General features: G+C 38.1%; 3 protein-coding genes across 4 annotated transcripts; 2 read left to right on the top strand and 1 right to left on the bottom strand.

The window, feature by feature from the left end:
- Positions 1–1,199: 1,199 nt before the first annotated feature.
- Positions 1,200–5,672, top strand: LOC135629680 (probable glycosyltransferase STELLO2). Of its 2 annotated transcripts, XR_010493304.1 has the most exons (4): positions 1,200–3,284; positions 4,638–4,764; positions 4,852–5,388; positions 5,479–5,672. XR_010493304.1 is itself a non-coding variant. In XM_065137422.1 (3 exons), exons 1-3 carry the CDS (start codon positions 1,543–1,545, stop codon positions 5,326–5,328), a joined length of 2,346 nt encoding a protein of 781 aa, XP_064993494.1. In that variant the 5' UTR covers positions 1,200–1,542; the 3' UTR covers positions 5,329–5,672. The 2 variants fall into 2 exon arrangements, 1 of the variants encoding a protein (XP_064993494.1); XM_065137422.1 differs by having other exon boundaries at positions 4,852–5,672.
- A 3,330-nt stretch (positions 5,673–9,002) lies between these two features.
- Positions 9,003–10,936, bottom strand: LOC135629455 (serine/threonine-protein kinase-like protein At3g51990). The gene has a single exon (XM_065136824.1). The coding sequence runs from the start codon at positions 10,854–10,856 to the stop codon at positions 9,231–9,233; it is 1,626 nt and encodes a 541-aa protein (XP_064992896.1). The 5' UTR covers positions 10,857–10,936; the 3' UTR covers positions 9,003–9,230.
- A 3,722-nt stretch (positions 10,937–14,658) lies between these two features.
- LOC135629454 (protein CLT1, chloroplastic-like) lies at positions 14,659–25,850 on the top strand. Its single transcript, XM_065136823.1, has 10 exons — positions 14,659–15,473; positions 16,357–16,502; positions 17,587–17,624; positions 17,713–17,828; positions 18,928–19,027; positions 19,107–19,142; positions 19,278–19,328; positions 19,397–19,520; positions 21,847–21,972; positions 25,524–25,850. Exons 1-10 carry the CDS (start codon positions 14,674–14,676, stop codon positions 25,682–25,684), a joined length of 1,698 nt encoding a protein of 565 aa, XP_064992895.1. The 5' UTR covers positions 14,659–14,673; the 3' UTR covers positions 25,685–25,850.
- The last annotated feature ends 1,646 nt before the right edge of the window (positions 25,851–27,496 follow it).

Below are 27,496 nucleotides of genomic sequence, written 5' to 3'. Positions count from 1 at the left end.
AAAAAAGAATATGTATCCTCTTAAAAAATTTAAAAATAAAAAAAAAAATATTATACTAAAATGAAGTATATGACGTTCATAATCAGATCTGAGACATATGCTTTATGTAATAATATACTAATCAATTCGAATATCTCAATATTTTAAAAAAAAATATTACTATATCATTCCATTGTTAGGAAATCAAAAGGAGTATCAGGATTAGTAAAAAATTGACTTGAGAATTTATTACCCCATCTTAATGGAGCTAGCTCTAGATGTGTTTGTTATCTTATTTAGATGTCTATTTAAGTAGCAAAATTTTGAGATAAGATATTGACTCAATATTTTTGTATATGTTATATCTTAGTTAAAACAACTCATTGGCTAAATGATAGTTTATCTATCATGGAGTTAGTTGATTTTGCCTAAATCATACGGTATTTTTACGTGTCCATTCGTAAAAGTTAACCTCCCCGAAACCTCTTATGGTCCTTTAGGATCTACAAAATAGAAAACGGGTTAGAAAAAATACCTCATTTGGGATCCACAAATAAATATTTCAAAAAACACCTCATAATCAATACAAATTATAAACAAATTTTACAAACTCTAAATAATCGTACAATAAAAAATCAAAATGATCCAGAAATTAGATGATGTGCAATTTTATCACCCCTAATTGCCCAAACATTTAGATTGGGTACGAGAGAACACTATACTTGCAACTCGAAGTCAAAATAGATCCATCAGGATGTTCTAAAATGTAGTTTGAGCCCACTGGCTGACTCCCAAAAGTCACAAGTGGCCAGTGACTGAACATTATGTAGCTTCAGTTCAAAGTTGCCTGTGAAATCCCTCAGGCTTTCCTTTGTAACAGCTCTGAAAAGGATGGATATTAATTATATTGGACTAGTGGTTAGTTTTTTATTAGGTAAGATTTTATATAGCAAAAATATTTATTAGCTAATTTAATTGATAAAACTTCAATTTAATCTCAGACTTTCTTTCTTTTCGAGGTGTAATTAAAGAGAGGATAAGAAAAAAGAAAAGAAAAAGAGAAGATGGAATGATTCGATTAATCAGTTTAACATAAAGTGAAAGTAATATCAAAAGTATATTTATTTATTTAAGAAAAAAAATTCATTTGTAATTTTCCAACGGAAGGATGTCATATGAATTAAAATTCATTTGCAATTTAACATTGATTCCCGAGTTTGGACCAGCCAATGAAGGCTGCAATGAAGATCTCAGCGACTGCAAAGACGACTCCGATCGGATAGGATACCAGAAAGCAATTTGCGAGCTCACGTCGTAGGCCAGAGAAAGCGACGCTTGAACTGCAATCTTCCGTCTGTCCGCAGCAACAACTGCCTTGCCTCCGCCACCCTACTTTAGCCTGAAGCCAAAGGGAGATCGGAGGAGGAGGAGGAGGACGCGGAGGCGGAGGCCATCGCCATGCCTTCTTTGATCTGTCGGTAGATCTGCGAGATCTTTGGCCTCATTCCCATCTGCGCTAAGCAGGCAGTTCCGTCCGATTCGTACCCAATCGGACCGAGTCAAATGCTGGTCCAAGACCGGTCCGGCCCTAAGCCTCCCAAGCCCCTTTCCTCGCCGCTTCCCGCTTCCGACCGTGACCACCACCGCCGCCGCCTCGTGCCTGCCAAAAGCCTCGACTTCTCCACCTGGGCGTCCGACAACCTCTACAAGATCCTTGCCGTCTGCTTCCTCGTCGCCACCGTCGCCGCCATTTTCTTCCTCAGAAGCGCCGGCGACACCGCCGCCCTCCTCTGCTTCGAGAAGACCACCCGTTCCGCTTCGTCCGCCGCTTCCCGGATCATCTATCCCCAAATATCGTGGAACTCCGTTCCCCCGATCAAGCCCCTCGATCCCTCCGCCTCGCCCTATGCCTCCTTCCGCTCCGACCGGTGGATCATCGTCTCCGTGTCCGCCTACCCGACCGGCTCCCTCCGCGCCCTCGCCAGGATCAAGGGCTGGCAGCTCCTCGCCGTGGGCAACTCCGTCACTCCGCCCGACTGGTCCCTCAAAGGCGCCATCTTCCTCTCCCTGGATCAGCAGGCCAGACTTGGCTTCCGCACCGTTGACTATCTCCCTTACAACTCTCACGTCCGCAAGTCTGTCGGCTACCTCTTCGCCATCCAACACGGCGCCAAAGTGATCTTCGATGCGGATGACCGCGCCGAGGTCCTGGGCGGCGACCTCGGCAAACACTTCGATCTGGACCTTGTGGGCGAGGCTGCTGCTGCCGCCCCCAAGCACCCTATCCTCCTACAGTACAGCCATGCAGAACCCAATCGGACGGTGGTGAACCCTTACGTCCACTTCGGGCAGAGGTCCGTGTGGCCAAGGGGGCTGCCGCTGGAAAATGTCGGCGACGTCGGGCACGAGGAGTTCTACACCGAGGTGTACAGTGGCCGGCAGTTCATCCAGCAGGGCCTCTCCGATGGTCTCCCCGACGTGGATTCCGTTTTCTACTTCACCCGCAAGTCCTCGGACTTTGAGTCGTTCGACATCCGTTTCGACGAGGACGCCCCCAAGCTTGCGCTGCCCCAGGGCCTCATGGTGCCTGTCAACTCGTTCAACACCATCTTCCACGCACAAGCATTCTGGGGCCTCATGCTCCCCGTCTCTGTGAGCTCGATGGCTTCGGATGTGCTCAGGGGCTATTGGGCGCAGAGGATGCTGTGGGAGATCGGCGGATTCGTGGCCGTCTATCCGCCGACCATCCACCGGGTGGACGAGGCACAGTCGTATCCTTTCGTGGAAGAGAAAGACCTCCATGTGAATGTTGGCCGTCTCATCAAGTTTTTGGTATCCTGGAGATCGAGCAAACAAACACTGTTCGAGAGGATTTTGCATTTGAGCTATGTGATGGCAGAGGAAGGATTTTGGACAGAGCAGGATGTACAGTTCACGGCTGCATGGCTACAGGACTTGCTCGCCATTGGATACCAGCAGCCAAGGCTGATGTCCTTGGAGTTGGACCGACCTCGAGCAAATATTGGGCATGGAGATACAAGGGAGTTCATTCCCAAGAAGCTACCATCTGTGCACCTTGGGGTTGATGAGGTCGGGACAGTAAACTACGAGATTGGGAACCTTATAAGGTGGAGAAAGCACTTGGGAAACATTGTTCTTATCGTGTATTGCAGTGCGCCTGTGGATCGTACTGCTCTAGAGTGGAGATTGCTCTATGGTAGGATATTCAAAACAGTGATAATTCTATCAGAACAGAGCAACCCAGATCTTGCTGTGGAATATGGTCAGTTAGCTGAAGCTTACAAGTGAGTTCTACTTCTAACATACTAATTTTATCTTATTTTTTGTATTAAACATAAAATGTTAAACAGCAACATAGCTCGATGTATTACCTTCATCTTACTAGCACTTTCTCAATTTGAATGAGCAACAATTTGAGCTCGATGTCTTTTCTTTTTTGCTTTTAAAATTATAGATCATGGCTGCAAATTCCTCCATGCTTTTATGCTTGTCACTTGTTTATGATTTTGTCAGCTAATGCGTCATCGAATTAGTAGCATCTTTATCATGTTACTAATCAAGACTTATTAAGAACTTGACATGGATCCACCTCCAACTCTAACATGACAATCCTTCTGGTGAAAATTGTTGCTAATAAGGTATAATGTATAATTTAACTTGTAAGTCTACCTTTACAAGTATTCCAACTGTATATTGGTAGTATATGTAGCATGTAGTCACTCCAAGACATTTAGAAATTTCTTAGGCATGTATTGTGACATATGGTATACAATTAGTCTTAAAAACATATTTTGATTAGGTTATTGAGCCAAAAGAAAAACAACTAAAATTTAGGATTTTGATTATACTTAATCGGCCCAGAACTTGTTCTGTTGGTCAAGAAAAACAACTAAAATTTAGGATTTTTGTACCATGCTGGTCTGGCCATCAATTAGTATTGGTGCTGGTCCGGGATTTTGGTCCTTGCTTGGAGATGACATGCAATTGTAATACTCTTTATAGCATAGGTAAGTCTTCATAAAAATGGCAGATCATTAACCAATGGTTTAAACCAGCTTCATATGATAATTCTAGCCAAGAATAGTTTGTCTTGCAACTTCATAGTGTTCTTCTTAACTATTTTCTTGGAATATCTGATTAGAGCTTCTGTTCTTTTGGTTGGTTTATAAGAATCCTTTATCACTGTGTGACAATCATAGCATGATATCATGGCATCTTATAATTTCCCATGTGCAACTGTGGAATACACTCGGTCATCTTTCTATTCATTTTTACATTACAGAATTATCTTAGGTAATTGGTTTTTGGAAATTCCTATGCCATCAGAATAACCTGGGGCCTTGGTAGTACATAAATACATCAGCAACGCCATAGCATCATACATGTATTTTTGCACTGAAATGCCCCATTATCTTAGACTTCTGGCAAACTTTTTCTTTGGTATTCTTAACCTTAAACAAGATTACTTGTTGTGATATCTTGAAATAATAATCTATTATGTAAGCCAAAAGTCTGGTCCTGTAAACTTATCTATTGTGGTGCTTGGTTTATATTGATGGTTTTCTTCTTCTTTTGTAAAGTTTTTCCCTTTCTCCTTTATTTGGTGTCTTGATCCGTACTGTGTGATTATCAAATAGGTACTTGCCGAAGGTGTTTAAAAAATTCCAAGATGCAGAAGGATTTCTCTTCCTTCAAGATGACATGGTTCTTAACTATTGGAACCTGCTTCAAGCTGACAAGACAAAGCTTTGGATAACAAACAAGGTAATGATCTCTTTCAATTTGTTTCCCTTTGTTTGTTATGTTCTCAAGGGATGACATATCAACTGGACTTGCGTATGCTACCTTCAGGTCCCCGAGTCATGGGTATTGGTTTCTACCGAAGGAAATGTCTCAGAATGGCATCTAAATCAAGGAAATTTAGTCAAGACAATTGTCGACAACTTCCCAGTTCATTTTCAGACAAGTTACAAAGAAAGTACCACTGATGGAAGGCTCGTCATCTGCAGTAGCGAGATATTCTATGTTCCTCAAAGACTCGTTACAGATTTCGTCGATCTTGTGGGAATCGTTGGAGATCTACAAATTCATCACAAAATTGCTGTTCCAATGTTTTTTCTGGCAATGGATGCACTGGAGAATCTCGACTCAAGTGCTCTTGCCACAGTTGTTTACAGAACAAACCTGATGGCTAATGATTCGATCACGAGCTATTATACTGCTAAGGTTCCTGCTGTTTATCCACTGAAGGTGCAGACTGAGAATGATTTCGTAAAACTAGTAAGACTCATGGCTTCAGGCGACCCCCTTTTGCTAGAGCTGGTATGATCTATGGATAAACCATCTGGGGGTGGTTGGAGGATGGTTAAAGAGAACAGTGCTGCTTCTGTATGTTGTTCTTCCCTTTTTCTTTTCTTTTTTCCTTTTTGTCTTCTGTGTTGTAATATTAATTTACGGACAACTTACTGCTCCTTTCAGTAACTCAATTTCTGAATCCACGGTGAAGAATCTTGTGGACTACAAGAGAGAGAGAGATATATATATATGATGAAACTGCTCGCTTCACATGAACTCCGATAACAATTTAGATCATGTAACGTATTTGGCACCTTCTACAATAACAGCTCACTTTTTTTTGCCAGTGCTTTGTAAAATTCCTATCATATTCCTGATGGTGCTTTCTTGACTGAATTGTGTTTCTGTGGTCAACCCCATCTCGGGGGGAAAACTCTGTGGTCAACATGATCAGGATATTTCTAAAAACGTTTAAAACATCAAATATATATATATTTGAAGGTTGACCAGACGATGATTTGATGGTTTCAAACTGAACTGGAATCAGGTTCTGATGACTGAATTCCGAACCGATTGTATAGAGAAAAAAATTAAAACACAAACCCAAGTCCAATTACTGATAATTTTGAAACCTATTGTACCGGAGTTTCGAGATTCTTTCGGTATGGTACTAAGTGATATACATTTCATGACGATTGAATTAAGATGATAACGGGGCAAAAACAACACTAATTAATGATACTGTCCAAGTGATCCGCATAACGGATCCGTATGTACCACTCGGGTGGTATTATTCGAAACTAAAATCCTTATCCGAAACCAAAACCGACTAAAACCAATTTGATTTTGCTTCCAAATTTGGTAGAATCTGAGTCGCCGATTCTGAAACTATGATCAAGTTTATTTGAAAGCAATCAAAATAAGCAACAGATCCAATTAAAGAAAAATGTAGGCTAAACCTTTCTTAAACTTGTAAATACGACACCACTCAAGCTTAAAAACAAGAGTCAGCCTTATACATATTAAGCTAAATCAGGCTACACACGTTAGACTCGACGCCTCCTCATCTTAAAGATTTAGATTCCAACAAAGAAGAAAAATAAATTAATGATCAGTGATACGGAATTTAGTTTGGTTCAAACTACATTGCTAAAACTGTCGAAATAACAACATAATATTCGTTCTCATAAAAACCAACTTGATGATCAAAACTAAATCCGAAAACAGTGATGTGCCATTGTGGTCGTCTGATCTTATAATCCCTATTTACATCTCATTCACTTGCCTCACTAACAAGAAACATGTAAATCATCCATAAACTGTCATCTATTGATGCGGTAGAATGGCATATATATACATTCATTTTTTCTCAGGAAGAATTAAATCATTAACAATAATTACAGGAACCTAACAATTGAATCACTTACCATATCAGCTCATGATGGAGACACCTTTAGCAATAGCCTCATTTACTGTTCATAATCCAGATCATTGAAAATTCATGGCTGGAATGAGTGAATTAACTTGACAGCCATAGTGATGCAATAGAAATACCACCTGATACAGCTTACAATGCAATGAACATCCTTCATTATATTTTGTTAATTGTGATAATCAAGATAGACCATGCTGCAAATGAATGGCAGTAACAAATTGCCAACCAGGAATTCATGTGTAGCACAATTACTTCAAGGCAAGATAATGACCGTAAAATTAAACAAACAAAACAGAGATTAAAAGAGAAGATAAATTCATAAGCATACTCGGTAAGGACAACCCAAAATGAATAACAAGGACTAACTGCTGGATTCATACAGTAATATATAAACTTTTCCATGTATTTTTGTCCTAGCATGTTCAAACTCATGCCTACAAAGAACCTGCAGCAAGAAAACTAGATAATGCAATGGCAAGATGCACAAAGAAAATGCAAAATCCAGATTAACACTAGAAACATACTCCATCCAAGAATTACATATGTCATTTTATGAGGCAACCTTCAGGATCACTTGTGTGACAACAAAATGGTGTACTCAAACCTGAGTCTCCAATTCATGCTGGAGATTAGATAAATATGGGCTAGTTTCAGCCATGTGCTGGCCGGCCTTGGTAAAATAAATAGATGGCCCACCTTGTGACTCAGCATGGCAGCTAGGACATGAGCTAATTACAGATTATTCCTTGTAATTAACTACCATTAGCATCTCGATCCCTACACTCTCAAAAGTTTTATTGGAATATCTATACTTCCGAAAATAAAATATTTAACCCCGTTTCTCCTCACGTTGTTGATTCAGCTGACGAAAATACCACAAGTACTCAGTGGTAAACCTTGCAGTATTTTTGTTAGTAAAGTCGACGACGTGAAGATAAACGGGGTTAAATGTTTCACTTTCATAAGTATAGGGATCCCAATATAACTTTTGAAAATATAAAGACTATAATGCTAAAGACAACTAATTACAAGGGAGAATTCGTAATTAGCCCCTAGGACACTTGCAACAAGTGCTTGCCACTATGGTGTCCTTGGATGGGCATGTGGCACCCAACTCAGTGCTTGCAGAGACCTAATTTAAACTGGACTCAAGAAACACTGACCCATGACCCAGACATCTTGTTTAAGATTGAACCGAAAAATAATTAGGATTCATTAGGCAAACATGGTCTGATCCTATGGTGCAGAGGATTTCATACGGAATGAACCCTAGTTGTAGTATGAGTGTTCAAAACTGATTTAAAACCTTCATGACACACGCAAAGGAAGGAGTCCTGTTAGGCATCAAAGTCATACAAAGGCCAAAGGCAGCAACTGGACTTGGTTTTATATTAAGTAGATTGGCTCAAGTTAGAGATTGGCAAGCCTCCAACCCACCAAAGAAAAGAGCAACCAGATTTGTGGTGATTGGCAACCACTTTCATAAAAAAATATATGTATATGATTCACCTAGCCCTGTGGCTCACTTGTCATGGTCACAAGAAGAAAATAAAGAACAGAACAGGTCTTGAAAGGGCCAAAAACACTATGCTTCAGCAGCAGCAGTGAATGGAGGAATTAGGTGATTGATTCCAGTCCTTAACAGCAAAATGTCTAGTTAGAAGACCTATTTTAACAAGTTACGGCTATTGATATGATAAAATACTTCAGGAAATTAATGTAACCTTTGTTAAGTAGGTATCAAGGCACCAGTAACCTATAAATATGAACACCGTAAACCAAAGAGGCATATTGGATGATTGTTATATTTCTTTATACACCAGATATCTAGTTCAATTAGCTTAATTTCTCTCTCTCAAAGTGGATCAAATCATATCATGCCATCAATAGAAACTATCAATCTATTTTCTCAATGATAAAAAAGGTTCATAAACAAACAAAGATCACTCTAAGTACCAAATCAAGAAATTAAAAAGATCAACCTTGAGAATTCTAAAGGTTTTGATGTAACTATGAGCCATTGGAATCATATGGTCATAGAAGCCTGGAAGGTAAGTCTGGCATGTATATAGATCATGAGCTCAGAGAGAAAAGCATGATGCTAAATTCAAGTCAAATTAAAATGGGTTAATTCCATGTACTTAAAGAAGAAACCAAAAGAAATATTTCCACTTCTACTCAAGAAATGCATGAATTAGCTACAGTCAACAAGAATGATAGTTATAGGTAACATAACTAGCCAAATTATAAACAACTACAAAAGAAGTTTCCATTATGAAATTATATCAATGCATAATAAACTAAATTAGCAAGATCTGCAGAAGGGAAAGCCACCAAGTACAATGCACATACGAAAGAATAATTCCTACTCTATGCAACAATAGACAAGTTACAACAGAAATAATAATTTGTTTCACCCTAGAAAAAGAAAACTGTTCATTCGACAATGGCATAAATAAACCATAACAAAACCAAGTGGTGGTCATAGGAGATCTCTGCTTCAATCATGAGCCTTCTCATTAATAGTATCAATCTCATTAAATCTCGAAAATGATTTCAATGGCTCCTTTGTCAAAGATCCATTCCTCCTCAATTGCAAAATTGCATCACTGCCATGGAAATCATGAATGACTCGCAGAGTCCTTGCCCTGCTGATAGTAGGACTATTGTTACTAGTCACACCAGCTGCCAACGTTTTAAGTAGCTCTTGATCAGGCTGAGCCATGAGATCCAACAGATTTGTACTTCCTCTTGTGTCCTCCAAGAGCACCCTCCTTGCGTTCTTCGAGGAACGAGATTCCTTTATAATCGAAGAACGAGATTCCTTTATAATCAAAGGGGGCTTCTTCACATTAACAGCCATGTCTCGATCCTTGTCAAGTGGCTCATCCTCTCGATGAAACCTTGAATCTGAAGCTGGACTCCGGCCCCGATTGATACTAGTAGAATTCAACTTCGTCAAGGGCCTCTCCACGTCAACCACCGAGCATGGGTTTCCGACCGAGAGCCCATTCCAAGCTCTCGACAGCACTGTCTTGCTCAACACATTGAGTTGCTCCACGACCTCCTCCATGGATGGCCGCATTTCCTTGTATGACCGCACGCAGCTGGCAGCCAGTGCCGCAAGCTGCCTCCTCGCCACTGGGTCCTTGGGCGGCCCAATCCTTGGATCAAAAAGCGTTGAGACCTTCCCCTTTCTCAACAAGGGGACGGCCCACTCCACGACCGACGGCGGGGAGTGGGCAACATCGATTGCCTTCCGGCCGCTCATGATCTCCAGAAGTAAGATCCCGAAGCTAAATACGTCCGTCTTGGTGCTCAGGTTCTCAGGCGTGACGTAAGAGGGGTCGAGGTAGCCGAGCGTGCCTGCGGGAGGCGTGGAGCGGGCGGAGGGGAATTTGGTATCCTCATCGTCGCGGAGGGCGAGACCGAAGTCCCCCAGCCGAGCGTTGAAGCTCTGATCGAGTAGTATATTTGCCGACTTGACGTCGCGGTGGATGACGGGCGGCTGCACGGAGTGGAGGGTGAGAAGGGCTTTGGCAGTCTGGAGGGCAAGCCGGATGCGGCGAGCCCATCCGGGCGGGCGTGGATTGGAGTGGAGGAGGTCGTAGAGCGTGCCGTTGGGCATGAACTCCACCACCAGAAGCCGCTCTTTCCGATCGGAGGCGGAGGGGGTGAAGCCGATGAGGTTGACGAGGCGGGGGCTGCGGATGCCGGCTAGGATCTCGATCTCGTTCTCAACCTCGTCGCGAGCAGTAGCCGCGGCGACGGAAGCCGCCGGCAAGGGGGAGCAGAGATGGTGGGGACGGCGGGAGGGGCGCTTGACCGCGACCTGGCGCCCGCCGCTGAGGACCGCCTTGTAGACAGCGCCATGGCTGCCGCGGCCGAGGAGGACGTCATCAGAGAAGTTGCCCGTGGCCGACTCGAGCTCTCGGTAGGTGAAGTGGCGGATACCGGGGTGGTGGGCGAAGTCGCCGGCTTCTTCTTTCGGTGGCGACAAATTTGTGAGGCTGTTGGTGCTGTGCTTCTTCTTTCGGAGGGGCTTGTGGGAGCTTACGTCGGAGGAGGAGATAGAGCGGCAGGTGGCGACGGAGGAGTCAGCACGGCACGAGAGGTAACCCATCATCGAGAGGGAAGACGAGGAACTGGATGGGGCTTTAGACGGCCGTGACGGATGAGCAATACAGCAGCAGGAAAGTAGAGGCCAAAACAATTTAGTTAAGGCAGGCAAAAAATGGGAGAATAAAATTAAATATTATATATATATATATATATATATATATATATATATACATATAAATCATAAATAACGCTACAAAACCTATAATTCTAATTCGCACTTTGTAATTATCGCTAATACGGGTTTAATGATTCATTATTCCTTAGTTAACGAGGATGTCGATGACAAATAACAGTGCGCCAGCTGTCCCACATTGGTTTCTAGTGTATGTTCTTTTATTGATGGACAAGAATCTTTATTGTTATTATGAAGTGGAACACATTGTTTTCTGATGAATATTTTCCCAGATAATAATATTTTTATTAAGAAATAGAAATCAGAGAAAAATGTTTTGGTAATTTGAATTCCACTTTCTCTGCGAATTAGTTCGAAGCAATTTACTAAATATTTTTAACCTGAAAAAGTACTTTTACCTAAAGTCTTTGGAGGCATATTTGCCGAGATCATGAATGCCATTTTTGCTTGCTGATCCTTTCAATAGTTCACTTTTTCAGTGTGAATTACAAAATAATTCTTTGAAGTTATCTTTTTCCACTCTATTTTGGACTTTCCCATATGGAGAATTTTTTTTGTAAAATGTATTAAAATGTTGATCACATTATGTTATGACAAACTTATGTGAAGTGTTTTTGGAATTTTGTATTTGAAGTTGGCTATGCTTAAATATTAATTTTTTTATATAAATGCTATTGTTGATAAATGAATCTGATAGTCTTTTGTGAAATTATTGTGATGTATCCCAGCGGTTGTAAAGTATAATCATAGATAAATCATCTTATATATTATATAATTTATTATTGTGGTTGTCATCCATGCCATAAAATATAATTATTTTTATTATAAAATATATTATTATAATTATTTTATATTTATTACTGTGATTGTTTATGCAGGATAAGTATGATTTATTACTGTGGTTAGCATTATTGATTGTTGGGTTAAATAATTTAGAGCTAATTATATATTGTCTCTTAGTTAATTACCTTTACTACTTTAAAAAGTTATATTAGCATCTCTATAGTTACATACAGCATCGGTAGTGACAGATGACAACATCATTAGAGGGTCACAAGTGACTATTATAGATAAGAAGAATGTCAATAAGAGATGAGAATCGCTCTATATTTACGTTTGGATTGATACAATTGTCGAGTTACGAAAGGATCACTGATGTAGATGTTGAGCAGTATCACTCAACAACTATGTTGACGCTAACAGTGATGCAAATCAGTGCCACTTGATAATTATATCGGTATCGATGCAAATGCAGGGTAGCCTCACCTTTCTCTTTATTTACAACAATCACTTGCGGTCCCCAACAACGTCGTTCGCCACCACCAATCGGAACATTAAAATTATTATTATTTTTAATATTTTTATTAATAAAATCGATGACATTAGGATAAATAAATCTAGACATTTCACTTTTAATTAGTAATTAGAGATATCAATAAAATTTTTTAAAGTGTAAGGATTGAAATACTAAGGTAACTAACTAAGCGAATAATATTTAATTAGTCCAACAATTTATTATTATGGTTGAGTTACACAGTAATAAGTAAATATTTACTTAAAATTGTAAAATCATCTTTTCACGGTGGCACCTATTGCCATTCTTCCTCACGCAATAGTTCTTAGTAATATATAGGTAAGAACCACAAGAAAAAAAAAAAAAATTTACCGTAGTGTTTCTTCAAATCATTTGAGGATGCTTGAATAACTCAACAAATTAGAACATGTATAGGGGATGGAAGAGGTATAAGAAAATTTATTGGAATCAAGGAAAGAGATGAAAGAAGAGTGTAATAGAAAGAATAAATGATGGTTATGGTAAATATATTTTATACTCGTATGTTTGTCTTTCCCTTCTTATAAAATCGTCGCATATAAGATAATTATAATTATGGTTTTTAAAAAGTATAGTTAAAACTTGAAGTTAAAATGATATTTTTAAAATACAATAATTATTGTTTTTTTAAATTACAGTTACTTAAAACTACTACAAGATTATTATTATTGAATGTAGCATGATAGTAATTGGATAAACTTGGCCTACAACGATTTTGGCTCCGACCAACATCGACGATGGAATTCTTTATAATTATAATCATGGCAGAGATATAAACTAGTGCATGCATTAATAGAAAAATAGCACTCATGTTGATTTGGATGATGATATGGCCTTTTATAATCCTAATTATATAAATGTCAATTTAATTATCAAGTGTTGGGAGGCAAAACTAGTAAAATCCTACTCAACTCAATAAAATTCCGATCCACAATTGCAAGAAGAAAGAGATGCCATTGATATGTCTAAAATTTTTTTAAGATTCAAGATGAAAGCGCTCGTATATGTCATGAGATAATCCGTAAAAAAATCATGATTATTTATGAGTTTCTCGACTCAATCTTTATGATACTCAAGTTAGTTTTAAGGTAATGGATTTAAATAGTAAAAAATATATGGTATGGACTGTTATATTGAAAATAACTTTTATACTGAATAAAAAGGTTAAATATTTTATAAAATAATTTTATAGGGGATAGTCCGTAATCATTCCTTTTGAAATAGGATATATAGTTCACGTAAGTTTTATCCTCCCGATGTCAATTAAGTGTTCTGAAAGTTTTATCCTCCCTTTTGAAATTATATATATATATATATTTATTTATTGATAATTTTTTTCTCTAAGTGTTCTGAAAGAAAACCCACTTACTAATTTACTACTTCACCAGTTTTATTAAACCACCTGATACACTCAAAACAGCCCTTTTATGCATGAGTGTTAACCTAAAACAAGATATATTCCAAAGTGTTTAATTTGATCATAATGACCAAAACATTACCTAAGACAGTTGCCTAAAACAAAAAAGGTATCCGAGGCACCACTTAATCACTTTCTAAATTAGGAAACAACGGTTATAGTCTCGAGACAGATATTACACTATAAAACAAACAAAACCTTTAGCTTGAAACACAATAAGGACAGATGATTAAGATTTATTTTAAATATATAGATCTAAATTTAAGATTAAATGAGAAAAATAAATATTTTGTTATCGTTTATTTCAAAATATGCTAATGTATTCCTAATCTTCATTTAAAACAACTCACACTTTAATATAGTAAAGTCAATAATTAAGATTGGTGGGGTTTTAAACCAATTAAAATTCAATTATAATATTTTTATTGCTTATAGTGTTTCGATTCATTGACTAGATGAACCCAAATACATGTATCTTTCCGTGTGCATTTTTGACTCAGTCTTAGATTCTTCAACTCTCTCACTTTCTCAATAATATTAGATTAAATAATCATCATCGATACGAATTTATTATATTAAGATTTTTTATAAGAATTTTTGTCCTTCTTTATTTTTAAATGTGTCAAACCTTCACAATACTCATCCACTCAAATCCCCACATAAATTATCGTATAAAACCTATAATCTACAATAAAAATTGATAATTAAGTGTGGTTAGATTCCAAACTAATGAAACCTCGAGTTTTCTTTTTTGATCATTCTGGGAAAATAAAAAAGATTTAATCGGAGAAACACAAAAGATTTGAGGTTCTTTTTCTTCCCAAGACAAATCACAAACGACATTTGCTTGCAATCCCCACCACCCAAGTCCGAAGGCAGCCCTGCCGTGCCCACCGCTTACTGTCCACGGAGCCGCACCCGCGCTCGACCTTTCAGCGATGGGAGGCGTCCCGAATCTGACCGGCCTTTCCTTTGAGCATTCCAACGCGGCAATTCCACGTCGCATTAAGCCCGACGTGACGGTCGCGAATTCTCTTCCTCCTCGCCGACGAACCGACAATCCACACGTGTCTCTTGAAGTGCCGTCACCCACGTGCTTTTATGCCGTGTCGCTGTCACGCTCCTTCAGCGCCTGTTCGCTGCTCCGACAAGAAACTTCCGATCCGCGCAACACCGCACCGCGACAGAAGGGGGCGTCGTCTTCAGACTTTTTACCGTCACCATCGGACCGAGATAAAAGTGCGTTCGAGGAGACCGGGGTGGACAGTTCTCCCTCGCCCTCCCCCTCCGCCTCCCTCCCTCTCGACCCAATTCCCAGATCGGCGATGTCTACATGCTATCGTCGGATCCTCAACACCTCGATCTCCCCACCATCCGATCTCTCTTTCCGGCGGCCACATCTCCGACCTGTGTCCGTCCGCTCCGCACCGAGCGATGGGATCACCCGCGCTCTCCGATCGACGAGCGTGTCGTGGACCCCAGAACCGGCCGTCGACCGTTCCCTTGGCGGCCGAGGGACGCGCCGGGGGAAGGGATCTCCGGCGGTTATGTGCCTCAGCGCCATGGGGGAGATGATCGGCGAAGTGGAGGTGGAGGGGCAGCGGAGCAGGGCGGCGGAGGTGTTGGCGGCAGCGGCGGTCACGGTGGTCTTGGGGACCGGCAATCGAGTGCTCCAAAAGCTTGCGCTCGTACCGCTCAAGGAGTACCCGTTCTTCCTCGCCCAATTCACCACGTTCGGGTAGGCGAACCTTTCGCAATCTCCTCCCTTGATCTTGCTTTCACTCGGCGTTTTCGCCGTCGGGTTCGCTCGCTGTCAGTTATTTTGGGTTGGGAAGTGAGCGGTGGCAGTCGATGCGCAATTGTTGTTCGCACGTGCCAATGATGGCCGGCCGAGTCGGGGGGTAGCTGTCTCAGTTGCTTTCAGCATGTGGGCGTGACGTTGAGATTCGTGCAACGGTCCCCTTTTGTTTTTTACGCTCGGTAGCCGCATACGGTCCTGGGGCCGATGAGGAGGGCAAATGGGTCGGGTGGTTCTGGTTCAGATACGTACTCTGTTGCTCGATACAGGCTGTAGTCACCATTGGAGATCGTAGCCCCAGGGCTCCTTCCCATGTAAGAGATAGGGCAGAAGGCAGAAATGTGTGCGGGGCCTCAGTGAGTAAGGCACATATTAGTGTATTAGTGGAAATACTCTTCTTTGTTAACATCATCTTGTATATTAGTGGTATATATCACTATTGTTAAATTAACTTGGTTTGTTATATCCCTTAGTAGTATTAATATGTATAGTGGAACAGGCTTTGGAATTCTAGACTGGTACTGGTACTAAAATATTCTCGGACCAATGTTCAATTTGCTTTTGTACCCCAATAAAGAGTACAAAAAATTTCTTTCATGTAGTAGCACCCAGTAATACTTTTGGCACACTGATCTATCAATTTGATATCAAACCAGTACACCATTGTCGAAACAATGGTATTCTGAAATCATGTCTAGGAATCTACATGTCCCTGGTTAGATGTCATTTGACCTAAAATTCTTTATTTTTTTTCAGCTACTCTAGTTTACATAATGAGCTCTATGTTGTTATTGATCAACCGATGAATCATCCTTTTGATCAGATACTTGGTGGTGTACTTTTCTATCCTTTGCATTCGTTATCATACTGGCATTGTCACCGATGAGATGCTATCTCTACCGAAGACCCCATTTTTGGCTGTGGGACTTCTAGAGGCTTTGGCAGCAGCATCAGGAATGGCAGCAGGAGGTATGCTAGCATATGAGAATTACTACCTATTGCAGCTTATCTTGTCAAGCGATATATCTGTTAAACCTGTTACTGTGTGCATCATTAGAATTAGACAAGTACTTGGTGCTAGATATCAATTATTTTCTCTCTGATTTCTTGAAAATACTTTCTCAGTATCTGCAGTTGTCAATTGACTTATAATGTCTTTGTAGTAGTTAGTAAGGTGAGCATGTTACGGGATGGAAATTCACTTATATAGATTACTTATGAAATATTCCAATGAAATGAGGGACTGGAGTATCTTTGCAAAACTGAATGCTCTGATTCATACTCTTCATAAGTCCTGATTCTCAGGATCCTTCCTGTGATTCTAATTTGCATTAACATTTTTTAGTCTAATGAGCACCCAACAACAAAAGATGACTGAACTAGGCCCATGTGGTGCACACTCTAGAAAATTCACTATCTGATGGCTATGAGCATGCCAACTTATCCATAATGTCATCTCATCTTTTAATCAGATACAGGTTGGTTCTTTGCTTCCTGTACTTTTCTCTAGTAGAAAATTTTTGTTCAAGGGAGTATATTAACCTGACTATACTAAAAAGTGTAATCTCTTTAGTTACACATTGCACTCGTACAAACATCAGAATAAATTCATCTTACTAATTTCATGAACTGTATGAAACTATATATAAAAGTAAACAAAGGAGAAATTTACTATCATGAACACATGTCTCTGTGATCTTATATTCTTATGTACCTTTAATTTAGATAAGTCAAACAAGTGGTTGAATGCTCGAATTATACACATGATTTTTTCAAATGTTATGCCAGAAATTTAAGCATGTTATGTTAAAGCATGTGATACAGCCAGTAACTTCAACATTGTACCTACTCTATCATTCTATTATTTTTTGTGTACAACATACTAATACCCTTATATTGATGTTACTATTTAGACTGCCTCTTTGTTTCTTACATAATAGGCTTCTCAGTCCTTATATTTTAGATATTATTACTAAATGGAATCTGCATACAAGGCATTGACTCATAGAGGCTACACTAATATATGTTGTTGGTTTGATTTTTGTTAGAGTAGCTGTTCTTTCTGGGGCATCGATTCCAGTACTATCTCAGGTAATAGAATTAACTGATATATTTATTTTCACGATGCATTGATGAAATAGTCCAAATCAAATAACATGTTGTAAATCTCGTTTTGCAGACATTTCTTGTTTGGCAGCTTCTTTTTTCAGTTATATTTCTTAAGAGGCGATATCGTTTCAACCAAATACTAGGGTGCTTGCTTGTGATGGTTGGAGTAGTAATCACTGTGACAAGGTATCTTTATCATATAGATATTAAAGACAATTGTTTTGATGTTTTATTTGAAATTAAATGAAGATTTACAATGCATGGACAAGGGCATGGGACGTAAACATGACAAGATATAAATATTATGACAAAAGAAATGGGTACAAGATGGCATAAAATATATTATAATTAATTATTAGTATGATTTCATATATGATTTGTATGATTGGATAGTATTTGATTGTCTTATGCTACTTGAGAGGAGCACAACAATCATTTTTACATACAAACACACATGGAGATTAACATATACATTGTATGTCCCTTTATGGCCTTAAAATGGAGGTCTAATGGTTGGGTTTGAGGTTGATTGGTGATTTTGGGATAGTAGTCTTCTATGCAAGTTTCATATATTTCTCTCTTGTGATTTGTGAAAGAACTGTGTTTGCAAGTTTCAAATTAAATAGACCTTATCTTCCAAGTCTTACTATGAATTACATATCTTTCGTCAAGATTTCCAAATCAAATAGCCCATTCAAAAATCTTATGAAAGAAAGTAGAATACCTACCTTTAGGACTAAAAATTAAAGATGCTTATGAATTTAGATGAAAGATCTATGAAATAACATATTGATACGATGTTTCGCTGCCGCATGACCGTTATCAAAAAGCTCAAAGTAGTTGCATGCAAAATGATAGAATTACAATAGTGTTCTAGGGACCTCCTGGGCTAGTTATATTGTTCTCACTCTAATGGTGCATTTGAGGATGATTATTAAAATCTCAGTATATGGTATAAAAATTACTACTATATTATAATGGTATCAAGATTATTCATCAAAACCATTTCATGGTTTCAAGCAGCTTTCTGAGGATTTTTATTATAATTGACTTGAATGAAGCTAGGTACAATTATATTGCCCATAAGTGATGATCAATATTATTTAATGAAATACATTTTGTTACAGGCCTCTGTATTTAAATGTGATGATAATTCTAAAATAATTGTGGTACTAAAAAATCATGATTCATCTTTAGTCCTTCCATTTTGGTAGATTTTTTCTTTTCAATAGATAAGTCTTGTATTTAACAGTATAAGCCAACAAAATCTGATTGTTTTTTGCAGTGGGTCAGTTGCTGGCATGTCATTGAAAAATGCTGGAATATTTTGGTCACTTCTCATGATAACATCATTTTTATTTCAAGCTGCTGACACCATTTTGAAGGTATCACATTTTCTGGTAGAATGTCACAAACTTATCAATGAAAGAAGTGTATAATAATTTGGTATTTTTGTACATGCAGGAGATGATATTCTTGGATGCTGCTAAGAAACTAAAGGTTCATTTACTGGGAACATTATATTTTATTTGCACTAAGATGACATTAATTCTGATCCAAAAGATATTCTAATTATTCTTTTAGTGTATTTTAATGGTAACTTCTTGATGGAAATGTTGATTCTTCATATGCCAGGGAGGTTCGGTTGATCTTTTTGTAGTGAACTCATTTGGATCTGCTTTTCAAGTAAGATTACTTTTGATTAATTTTTTTTCCCAAAGGTTATACACACATCTTATGACCATATGATGCAGGCACTGTTTATATGCATTTTAATGCCGTTTTTGTCAAAGCTATGGGGCATTCATTTCAGTCAGTTGCCCTCATACATTAGGGATGGAACAGCCTGCTTCTTAAATATTGGTTCACTGTCAAAAGGTATATCAATTGTATTTTTCTGCTATTACATCATGAAGCAGTTTCATTTTTCCCAGAATGCTTATAAACTCCTAGTCACGTAAACAGTAAAGCATAAATTTATTAAAGTCTGTCTTATGCAATGTCTTGTGTCATAACTGGCTATAGTCAGCTCAAATGTTTGAGATACATAACTGGAATCAACTTCTGAACTTTTTATTGTTTGGTTCTTGTCTTTGCCAATAAAGATGCATGTAGACTTCTTAGATCTCGTTCTATCAAGAGTGTTGTTTGTATTATTTTTTCAAAGGACACGAGGTTGTGGCTGAAGAGTAATGATTGCGTCAATGTGACCATGTCCTGGTTAAAGCTTCATGCCAAGATTTAGGATCTTGGTCCTGTGTCTAGATGGGGTTGGCAGCCAGATTGGTATTACACCATTACAGATCGCTACCAGCAAGATAAAGGGAGAGAAGATGGGTGGAAGAGGAGGTGACGAAGAAGAAGATGAGGAGGAGGAAGAGGCGTATTGGAGGAGGTGGCGACTCAGACTAGTGGGGCAGCAGGGTGTAGCGAGAGAATGCATGTGATAACATGGAGAAGAAGGGCAGCAAGAGGAGAGAGAGAATGCTTGAGAGAATTAAAAGGAGAGAGAGCACAGTGAGAGAGAGAAAGAAATAGAAACCAAAAAGGAAAAATAATTGACAATTGACAAATAAAAAATTGGTACAATAAGCTTACTGCCTAATATAGGTTGGCACCGGATTCCTTGTTCTCCTGGATCCAATCACATTTCACTGTTCTAGACACACTTTCAAGAATTTCCATATTACCATTCTATGTCATTTGACATTCTATTACCCCCTTGAAGTTGCCATTCTGCCCTGGTTGTTTCAATTGTTAGAGTGTAGTGGTAGCCAAGTCCTGGAATCTCCTTCATCTTTCTTCTTTCATCCTGTTTTCATTTCTCGTGTTTCTTTTTTTCATTCCAATATTCTTCTTTTGCCATCTCTTTTATTTTTCCTCCAATTCCTAGTGGCTGTGTTTAGGTGGTAGTTGGAGGTGCTTTGGTGCTTGCATTAATTCGAACTATGATTATGTTTGTACTGCATTGCTTCTTCCTCTTCTCCTCTTGTTCCTTCCCTTTGCTTCAATAATCTTCTGTAGTTTCATAATAGTTGCTGGTTTCCCTTTGTATTCTGCATATCTTTGTTAATTTTTTATGAATTCATGAAATATCATTATTTTTCTTGCATCTCTATGGTTGAAGTGAATAACCAATGATAATTTTCTTCAGCTAGACTCCTACAAGCTTTAGTTTCCTATTTGCATCAAAGTCAGCCTTCTAAATTTATTAATTTGCCTTTAATTCCTTCAATCTTTGTTCTTAGCCTTATTGGATATGTATTTATTCCTAAATTTTCTTTTCTAAAACCCTTGTAATAGGAAAAATATCATAATAAAAAATCAAGCACCCTAATTTTTAAACCTTGATTGTGGGTATAAATAATAAGGCAAATGTATATTGCCGGTTTCAAATAGGTAGATAATCAAATGCAAAAAATCAATGTGCATTTGTTTTCCAAAAAGGACACTCTTGGAAGAAGAACAAGCAAAGCATTAATATTCTATAGAAAAAAAACATGAGTTCCAGGCTGAAAGATTGAGAAGGTTAACTTTCAAAACAAGATAGATAGTATCAAGATTCGCAATACCATACCGTACCGGTATTTCGACCTGGGCTCGGTACCGATACGGTACGGTATACCGAATGGTGTACCGAGTACACCTAGGTGTACCGAGCGGTACACCCAGGTGTGTAGAGTACTGCTACAGTGTTACAGTGCACTGCTACAATGCTACAACCTGTCGGACCGGTACGTACCACCCGTACCAGGCGGTATGGTTCGGTACGGCAGACCCTGGATAGTATAGGGTGCATTGTTAACTATCAAGAGTCCTGTCAGAATGGTAGTTGCAATTCCAAGTATTCTGGGATATTAAAAATGGGTCTAAAAATGCTATTAGCTATTTATTACTTCAAGACATGCCTCCAAGAGTGGAGAATTCATATTATAACTTTTCATATAGGGTTCCAGCATTTTTCATTTTGATTGATTACATGTTGCCTTGGATTATATTTATATATATATATACACACACGCGCACATAAATATGTATATGTATTCATGTCTTATGTTAATTTTGTATGTACCATTATCCCATGATATTTTTCTTTCTACAGTACAAGCAAGGAAGAATTTATGTATGTACTGTCCATCTATCTCACTAGTGAACTGTGTTCAGTTAGTTAATTATTTTGACAATAACTCTTAGCTTATGACAGGATGTGAGGGTGCACCAATTTTACCAGTATTGTTTGTGATTGTTAACATGGCCTTTAACATATCATTGCTACATCTTCTGAAGATTTCTTCGGCAGTAGTCTCTTGTCTTGCATCCACTTTTGCAGGTTCATTTCTATCTTTCTTACCAATATTATATGTTTGCAGTTAGTCTATTAAAAGATTTCCTTAGTTTCATATCTAATGGTGTTCTTGTATCCCTTTTTGCTTTTAATGGTTGTCCTATAGAAAATCTCACATGAATAGCTGTTTCTTTAACAACATTTTACACTATTAGGTTGTGACTTGATGAAATTTAACTTCATTGTACATGTCCCACAAAGGAGTTGTATCCAGAGACCAGCAAAGTTCCAAGTCTAGTGCATAAACTTAGCATCTGCAAATTGAATACTGTCTCAACATAGATTTACCATCTACATAATGGCACATTTTATGAATGCTAAGCAGTCAAGTTTTCAAGACACTGCTTGTTTGATTAACAAGAAATTAAGAAAGCATTTAAGTCAAGTGTGCTTTCAGACATTGATTCATAAAAACAAGATGAGTTAAACGTATCTTTTCTATATCAAGTGGTAAAAGCTTTTACCTTCATGGTATCATTAGTAAGCTCTTTTACATGCTCTATAGAACTTAAAGAGTTTAAGTTTTAATAGTTCCATTCTAACTTCAATAATTTGAACCAAGGTTTTTAATTTCCAATGATACTGCTCGTACCGGGTGGTACGTACCGGTTCGCCAGCAGACCAGTATGTAGACTGCCCGCTACTAGGCGGAACCATCGATTGGGGCTATTTCTGCCCTGTTACCACGCGAAATCGATTGGTGACGGTCGATTTCGATCGTTGCCGCCCGCTACAGGGCAGTATTAGCCGAGGGAGAAGGAAGAAGAGGGAGAATTTGGAGATCTGGCGTTGCTCTCCCTCGACGATCCTGATTTGTCACCGCCCTCTCTCGTCGGACGCCGTAAATGAGATGTCGCCTCCTCATCTGAGGCGATGAGACCTCGGTGCCATTAGCGACTTCTTCTCATCCGCGCGAGGAGAAGAAACGAGGCGACGTTGCCTCGACGAGATCACCCTTTTATATTTTTTAAACTTATTATTATTATTATTATTATTATTATATACCAAGCGGTACGCCAGAGCATACTCGCTTGGTATACTCGTACCGTTCGTACCGAGCTGAGCTTGATACTTTAGTATGGTACGAAATTGCGAACCTTGATTTGAACAAAAAACATCTAACTGAGAACATCAAGAAATAAAATTAAAATATCAAGTATGTCACCATGTATGCTACTTACATAATTCTCTATGTAAAACACAATTTAGATCATATGGACTTTGCAGAACCACCTACCACTATCAATTCCTCATGCTATGGATAAGATCCAACTATCCATCACTGGCAAGCAAAATATCCTCCTATGTTGCATCATTCATATTAAAAATTAGTCAAGAAAAACCAGGATACAATTTTTATGAACATAAACATTTATCATATTTCAAAATGATATTGTTAAATTATGATATTCATATAAGAAAATGTTAAATTTGGATGCAACTTTGAAGAATTTATGACGCTGATATTGTTAAACATTTATCTCTAGCTGCGATTGTAGTCAAGAATTTGGTACTACAATGTTAAAGGAAAAAAAATTTGAAGAGAGTACACATGGGATTTAATAATTAATCTCAAACCCCATATGTTTCTTTTTCATGACATCTCTAGTTGAGATAAATACTAGTTTCTCTCCTTATCTATCCTTTTTGTTGTCTAGCATGATGTCACATTATTATGAACTTAGCTTATGCAAGTCAAGTCATGTGACATTCGTTCACTAACCTACATGTAAGAACTAGACATCCAACAAAAACTAGGGTAAGTAGCTTATTTATCCCAAGGTTGCAAGTTGAAAAGATTGACATGGGGCACCATGATTGCACTAAAAAAATGTAGGAATTTTGTTGGAATGTGGAAAATCATACAACCTAACCATGGCCATTAAAGTTAGAAATAGTGATAGGAGTGGATGATCTTACAACATGACTATGGTATGAAGGGGTTCCTATGTGACCAGGCAACTCAAAAACACTTTCATCACAAAATCTTGCGAAGGCACATGACACGGTATGAAACATATCATGACATGGCAACATATTCTTCTGATGACAACGTAAAATTTTGAAAAAGGATGAACCTAGATCTGGGAAGGTCAATGTACTAACCTTATAAGTTGGGTGCCGAAGACCAACATGGGCGCCTACTGCAGCTTGGTGCATCTAGAGGTAGCTAGCATTCAAACTATCCAGGATCATGACAAAATTATAATTCTTTGGTTAAAAAAGGCCTCACCACCATGTAATGCATGAGATAAAAAATACATATTTTTTTTGTGAGGAAGTTGATTGTGTTTGCCGACGTCTTCCCTTTTTATGACTTTAAATTGCATGCTGGGGGAGCAGCTCTTGTCCAAGGGTAGGAAAGGAAACACAGGGTTATACAGTGACCAATGGCCCATTAAATGGCATGACTTCAGCATGGATCTTGTATAGGGATTTCTTCAGGCACGTAGCACAAGTCTGTCTTAGCTGTGGTTGATAAGTTTTCAAAAATGGTTCATTTTAACCCTTTAGTGATATTGCCAATGCTTCCAGTGTGGTTAAGCTTTGTAAGGATATAGTTTGATCTGATGGGTTGCTCATCAACATTGTCACTTCCAAGGATGTAATGTTTATCCAGTTCTTTTATGAAATCACAGTATTGATGTTGAAGTCTCAAATTCATCCATATTATCCACAAATAGATGGACAAAAGTGAGTAATAATTAAGAGTCTATAGTATCTTCTTAATCATCTAGTTGATGATTGTATGACTAGTTGTATTTAAACTGGCTGAGTTTTCACATAATAGTTTTGTCTGTAGATGGTCTGTTTGAAATAGTCTTCAGCTACAATATTGATTTGGATGGTTATACGAATAATTATAGAAATTTTTGGTGAAGGTCAACTAATTCTTTGCAAAGTGCCTTCACTGTAAGTGTTTAACTCGAGTTCATTTCGAACCAATTATAAGGCATTTTTCATAAAGCTTAGGGATGTATGAGATCCTTGTGTTTGCAAGCTGCTCCACGCTCACACTAGCACAACCATACTGATGGTCCATCATGAAATCGGGACCTTGGTGCTAAGTAAGTATATTATCCATTTTGGTCGACCTTGTTTTAAGAAGCTTTCTTATTTCCTAACGCCAGATGATTATTCTAATTCAATGATTACAGTTATGAACCTAGAATAAAGCAGGTTGCTATTTTTAATTTCTATTTTGGTACAACCAGTGAGTCTAAATTGGTACACACTTAATAGAAAAATGGTATTAAAAAATCTACGTTCTTGTTGTCGTCGACTTCAGTACTTGAACGATGTCTATTGCTGTTTTCCTGTTATTACCATTCATTTCTTTTTTAGGCACAGAAATATCCTGGATATGCATATCTATAATGTTCTCATTGTTTACTGCACATGAAAATAATTCGAACAATGATGTGAGCAAAACTAATACAAAAGTTGCTCAACAGAGCTTTGTTTCTTTCTTGTATGCTTTGACACGATGGTGAAGTGCAGCTTTGAAACTTACGGTTGGCATTCACTTTTTTCAGTTCCTCTCGCCATCTATGCCTTCACACTGCCATTGCCATACATTGGAGCAGCTTCATCGCTACCCACAGGCTTCATTGCTGGAGCAGCAGTTCTTGTGTCTGGTCTCCTCCTCTATTGTTGGGCTCCATCTCGAAGCCCCTCTCACACTAAATTATCCTGACTCTCCAAATGTTAGAGATGTAGATCTCTCCCTTTTCCTCATCTTGTATGTTTTTAGTTTGTGTTTCCTACTTCCATGGCTTTCTGGATCTTTGACCTGAGAACCAGAAGGAATTTTGTTGTCCTCTTTGTTCACCGATAGCAAGAAAAAAAATGATCATCCATCACTATCTGTCAAATCAAAGTTTTTATTAGTTGAATTGGTCAGCACATTTAAAAATATAATAGATGCTCCAATTATATTTATTTTATGAAATTATATCGAGAAGTTATTCTGTAAGGAAAATTTCATAAATAAATAAAAAATCCTTTAGGATATTAAATTTATCTGTTGTAAAGAAAATTTTTATTTCAAAGATCAAGCTTTATGAAGGTATTAATATTATAAATTGTAATTTCGTTCGACTAGAACATAATTGGAGGTTATTCTACTGGATCCAATAATAAAATTACGAGTTAAAAAAAATTATAACATGGTGAATGATCGTAAGAGAATTCATGCTCCAAAGATTTGTAAGTATTTTTACTTGAATCGAAGGCATTCAAATCTCTATCTATACTTATAACTACGTTTTCTTTTATTAATACCAATTGGTGTCATAATATTTAATTATGTCTCTATTTATACTTCTCTTTTGAATATATTCATATCATCTTATATATTTTTTTATTTTATTATTTATCAATACTATGATTACTTTTTTCATGAACGAAACTAATTGATTATTTCGTTTCTATCATTTTGTTCTTTATTACCTTTGTTTAATTCTTGCACAAATTGGTATATAGAAATCGTGGCAAAGTAAATAAAAAATCAAAATTTGGTGCCAAAGACTCTCAAATTATACCTTTTAAAGGATTAAAAAAGTATTAAATATACGAGGAGGAGTCTTATGAATTTGAAAAGGGCGCCCAACGCCATCTGCCAATGAAGGAAATGGAGCCGTCTGCCGCGTTTGGGGGGAAACCTTTTTAATTTTGAGGAGTGTAGGAAGGTCCCCTCTTCAAACCCTAAAAGATGATTTCTTTTGGGGTCTCGTATGGATCGATTCCCGTGTAAGGTGTAAATTTCTGCTGGATCAGAAGGTCTCCGCTTCTCCGCAGATCATCCGAAGCTCTCACTCTACCGCACTGTGTAATTCCCTGCTTGCTCTGATGGTTTGAAGATCACTTTTTGAACTTTTCTAGCTGTTGATGGTTTGATCACCAGTAATGCCGCCTTCGGTGCGCCATTTTAGGTGGATTTACGCACTTGTTTGATGCTGGATCTCGGGATCGCGCTTTTTTTGGTATATGATCGAGGAAACCTTTTGTGTCTGTGCCAAAAAATCAAATCTTTTGGCTGTTTAGGTGCGATTGTTTGGATATATATATTTTTTCCCAAATAGAATATCTTTCGCGTCACTTCTATTTTTGGTGGACTTTTGCTATTCGTCCTGAGAAGTGGTTCGATACCAAGCCCATGTTGTTGATTTTTCAGCTTCATTTCGCTTAACATGAGCTTTCTATGCTTCACCTTGATTTGTTGTTTTGATTATTCCATCTAGGTGCTGATTTTTCATCTACTTGGTGTCTTTAGTCTTTCTTATACGCATGTTTATGATTTCTATAGTTCTATGCCTAAAAGAAGAATGATTAGGGACATCGTAAATCTAAGAGTTTGAGATGGTAATTTGTTGATGTTTAGTTCTAACTTGCAATGTTTTTTTAGTTCTTGTTCTTTGGTTATTGTTAATGGTTTTCTACACCATTTTGTCTTTCATTCACTGATTGGTTCCTTTTACATGAGCTTTTTTTTGAGCTCGTCACATTC

Source organism: Musa acuminata, chromosome BXJ3-1 (assembly GCF_036884655.1).
Source record: "Musa acuminata AAA Group cultivar baxijiao chromosome BXJ3-1, Cavendish_Baxijiao_AAA, whole genome shotgun sequence".
Lineage (NCBI taxonomy): Eukaryota > Viridiplantae > Streptophyta > Magnoliopsida > Zingiberales > Musaceae > Musa > Musa acuminata.
Note: the sequence above shows the minus strand (reverse complement) of the source record. Positions and strands in the feature narration are given on the sequence as shown.

Coding starts and splice junctions, on each gene's coding strand:
- LOC135629680 (XM_065137422.1), top strand. CDS start 1,543: ATGCTGGTCCAAGACCGGTCCGGCCCTAAGCCTCCCAAGCCCCTTTCC. Junction 3,285..4,637: donor CAGTTAGCTGAAGCTTACAA/GTGAGTTCTACT, acceptor ATTATCAAATAG/GTACTTGCCGAAGGTGTTTA. Junction 4,765..4,851: donor AGCTTTGGATAACAAACAAG/GTAATGATCTCT, acceptor TGCTACCTTCAG/GTCCCCGAGTCATGGGTATT.
- LOC135629454 (XM_065136823.1), top strand. CDS start 14,674: ATGGGAGGCGTCCCGAATCTGACCGGCCTTTCCTTTGAGCATTCCAAC. Junction 15,474..16,356: donor GCCCAATTCACCACGTTCGG/GTAGGCGAACCT, acceptor CCTTTTGATCAG/ATACTTGGTGGTGTACTTTT. Junction 19,143..19,277: donor ATGCTGCTAAGAAACTAAAG/GTTCATTTACTG, acceptor TTCATATGCCAG/GGAGGTTCGGTTGATCTTTT.
- LOC135629455 (XM_065136824.1), bottom strand. CDS start 10,856: ATGATGGGTTACCTCTCGTGCCGTGCTGACTCCTCCGTCGCCACCTGC.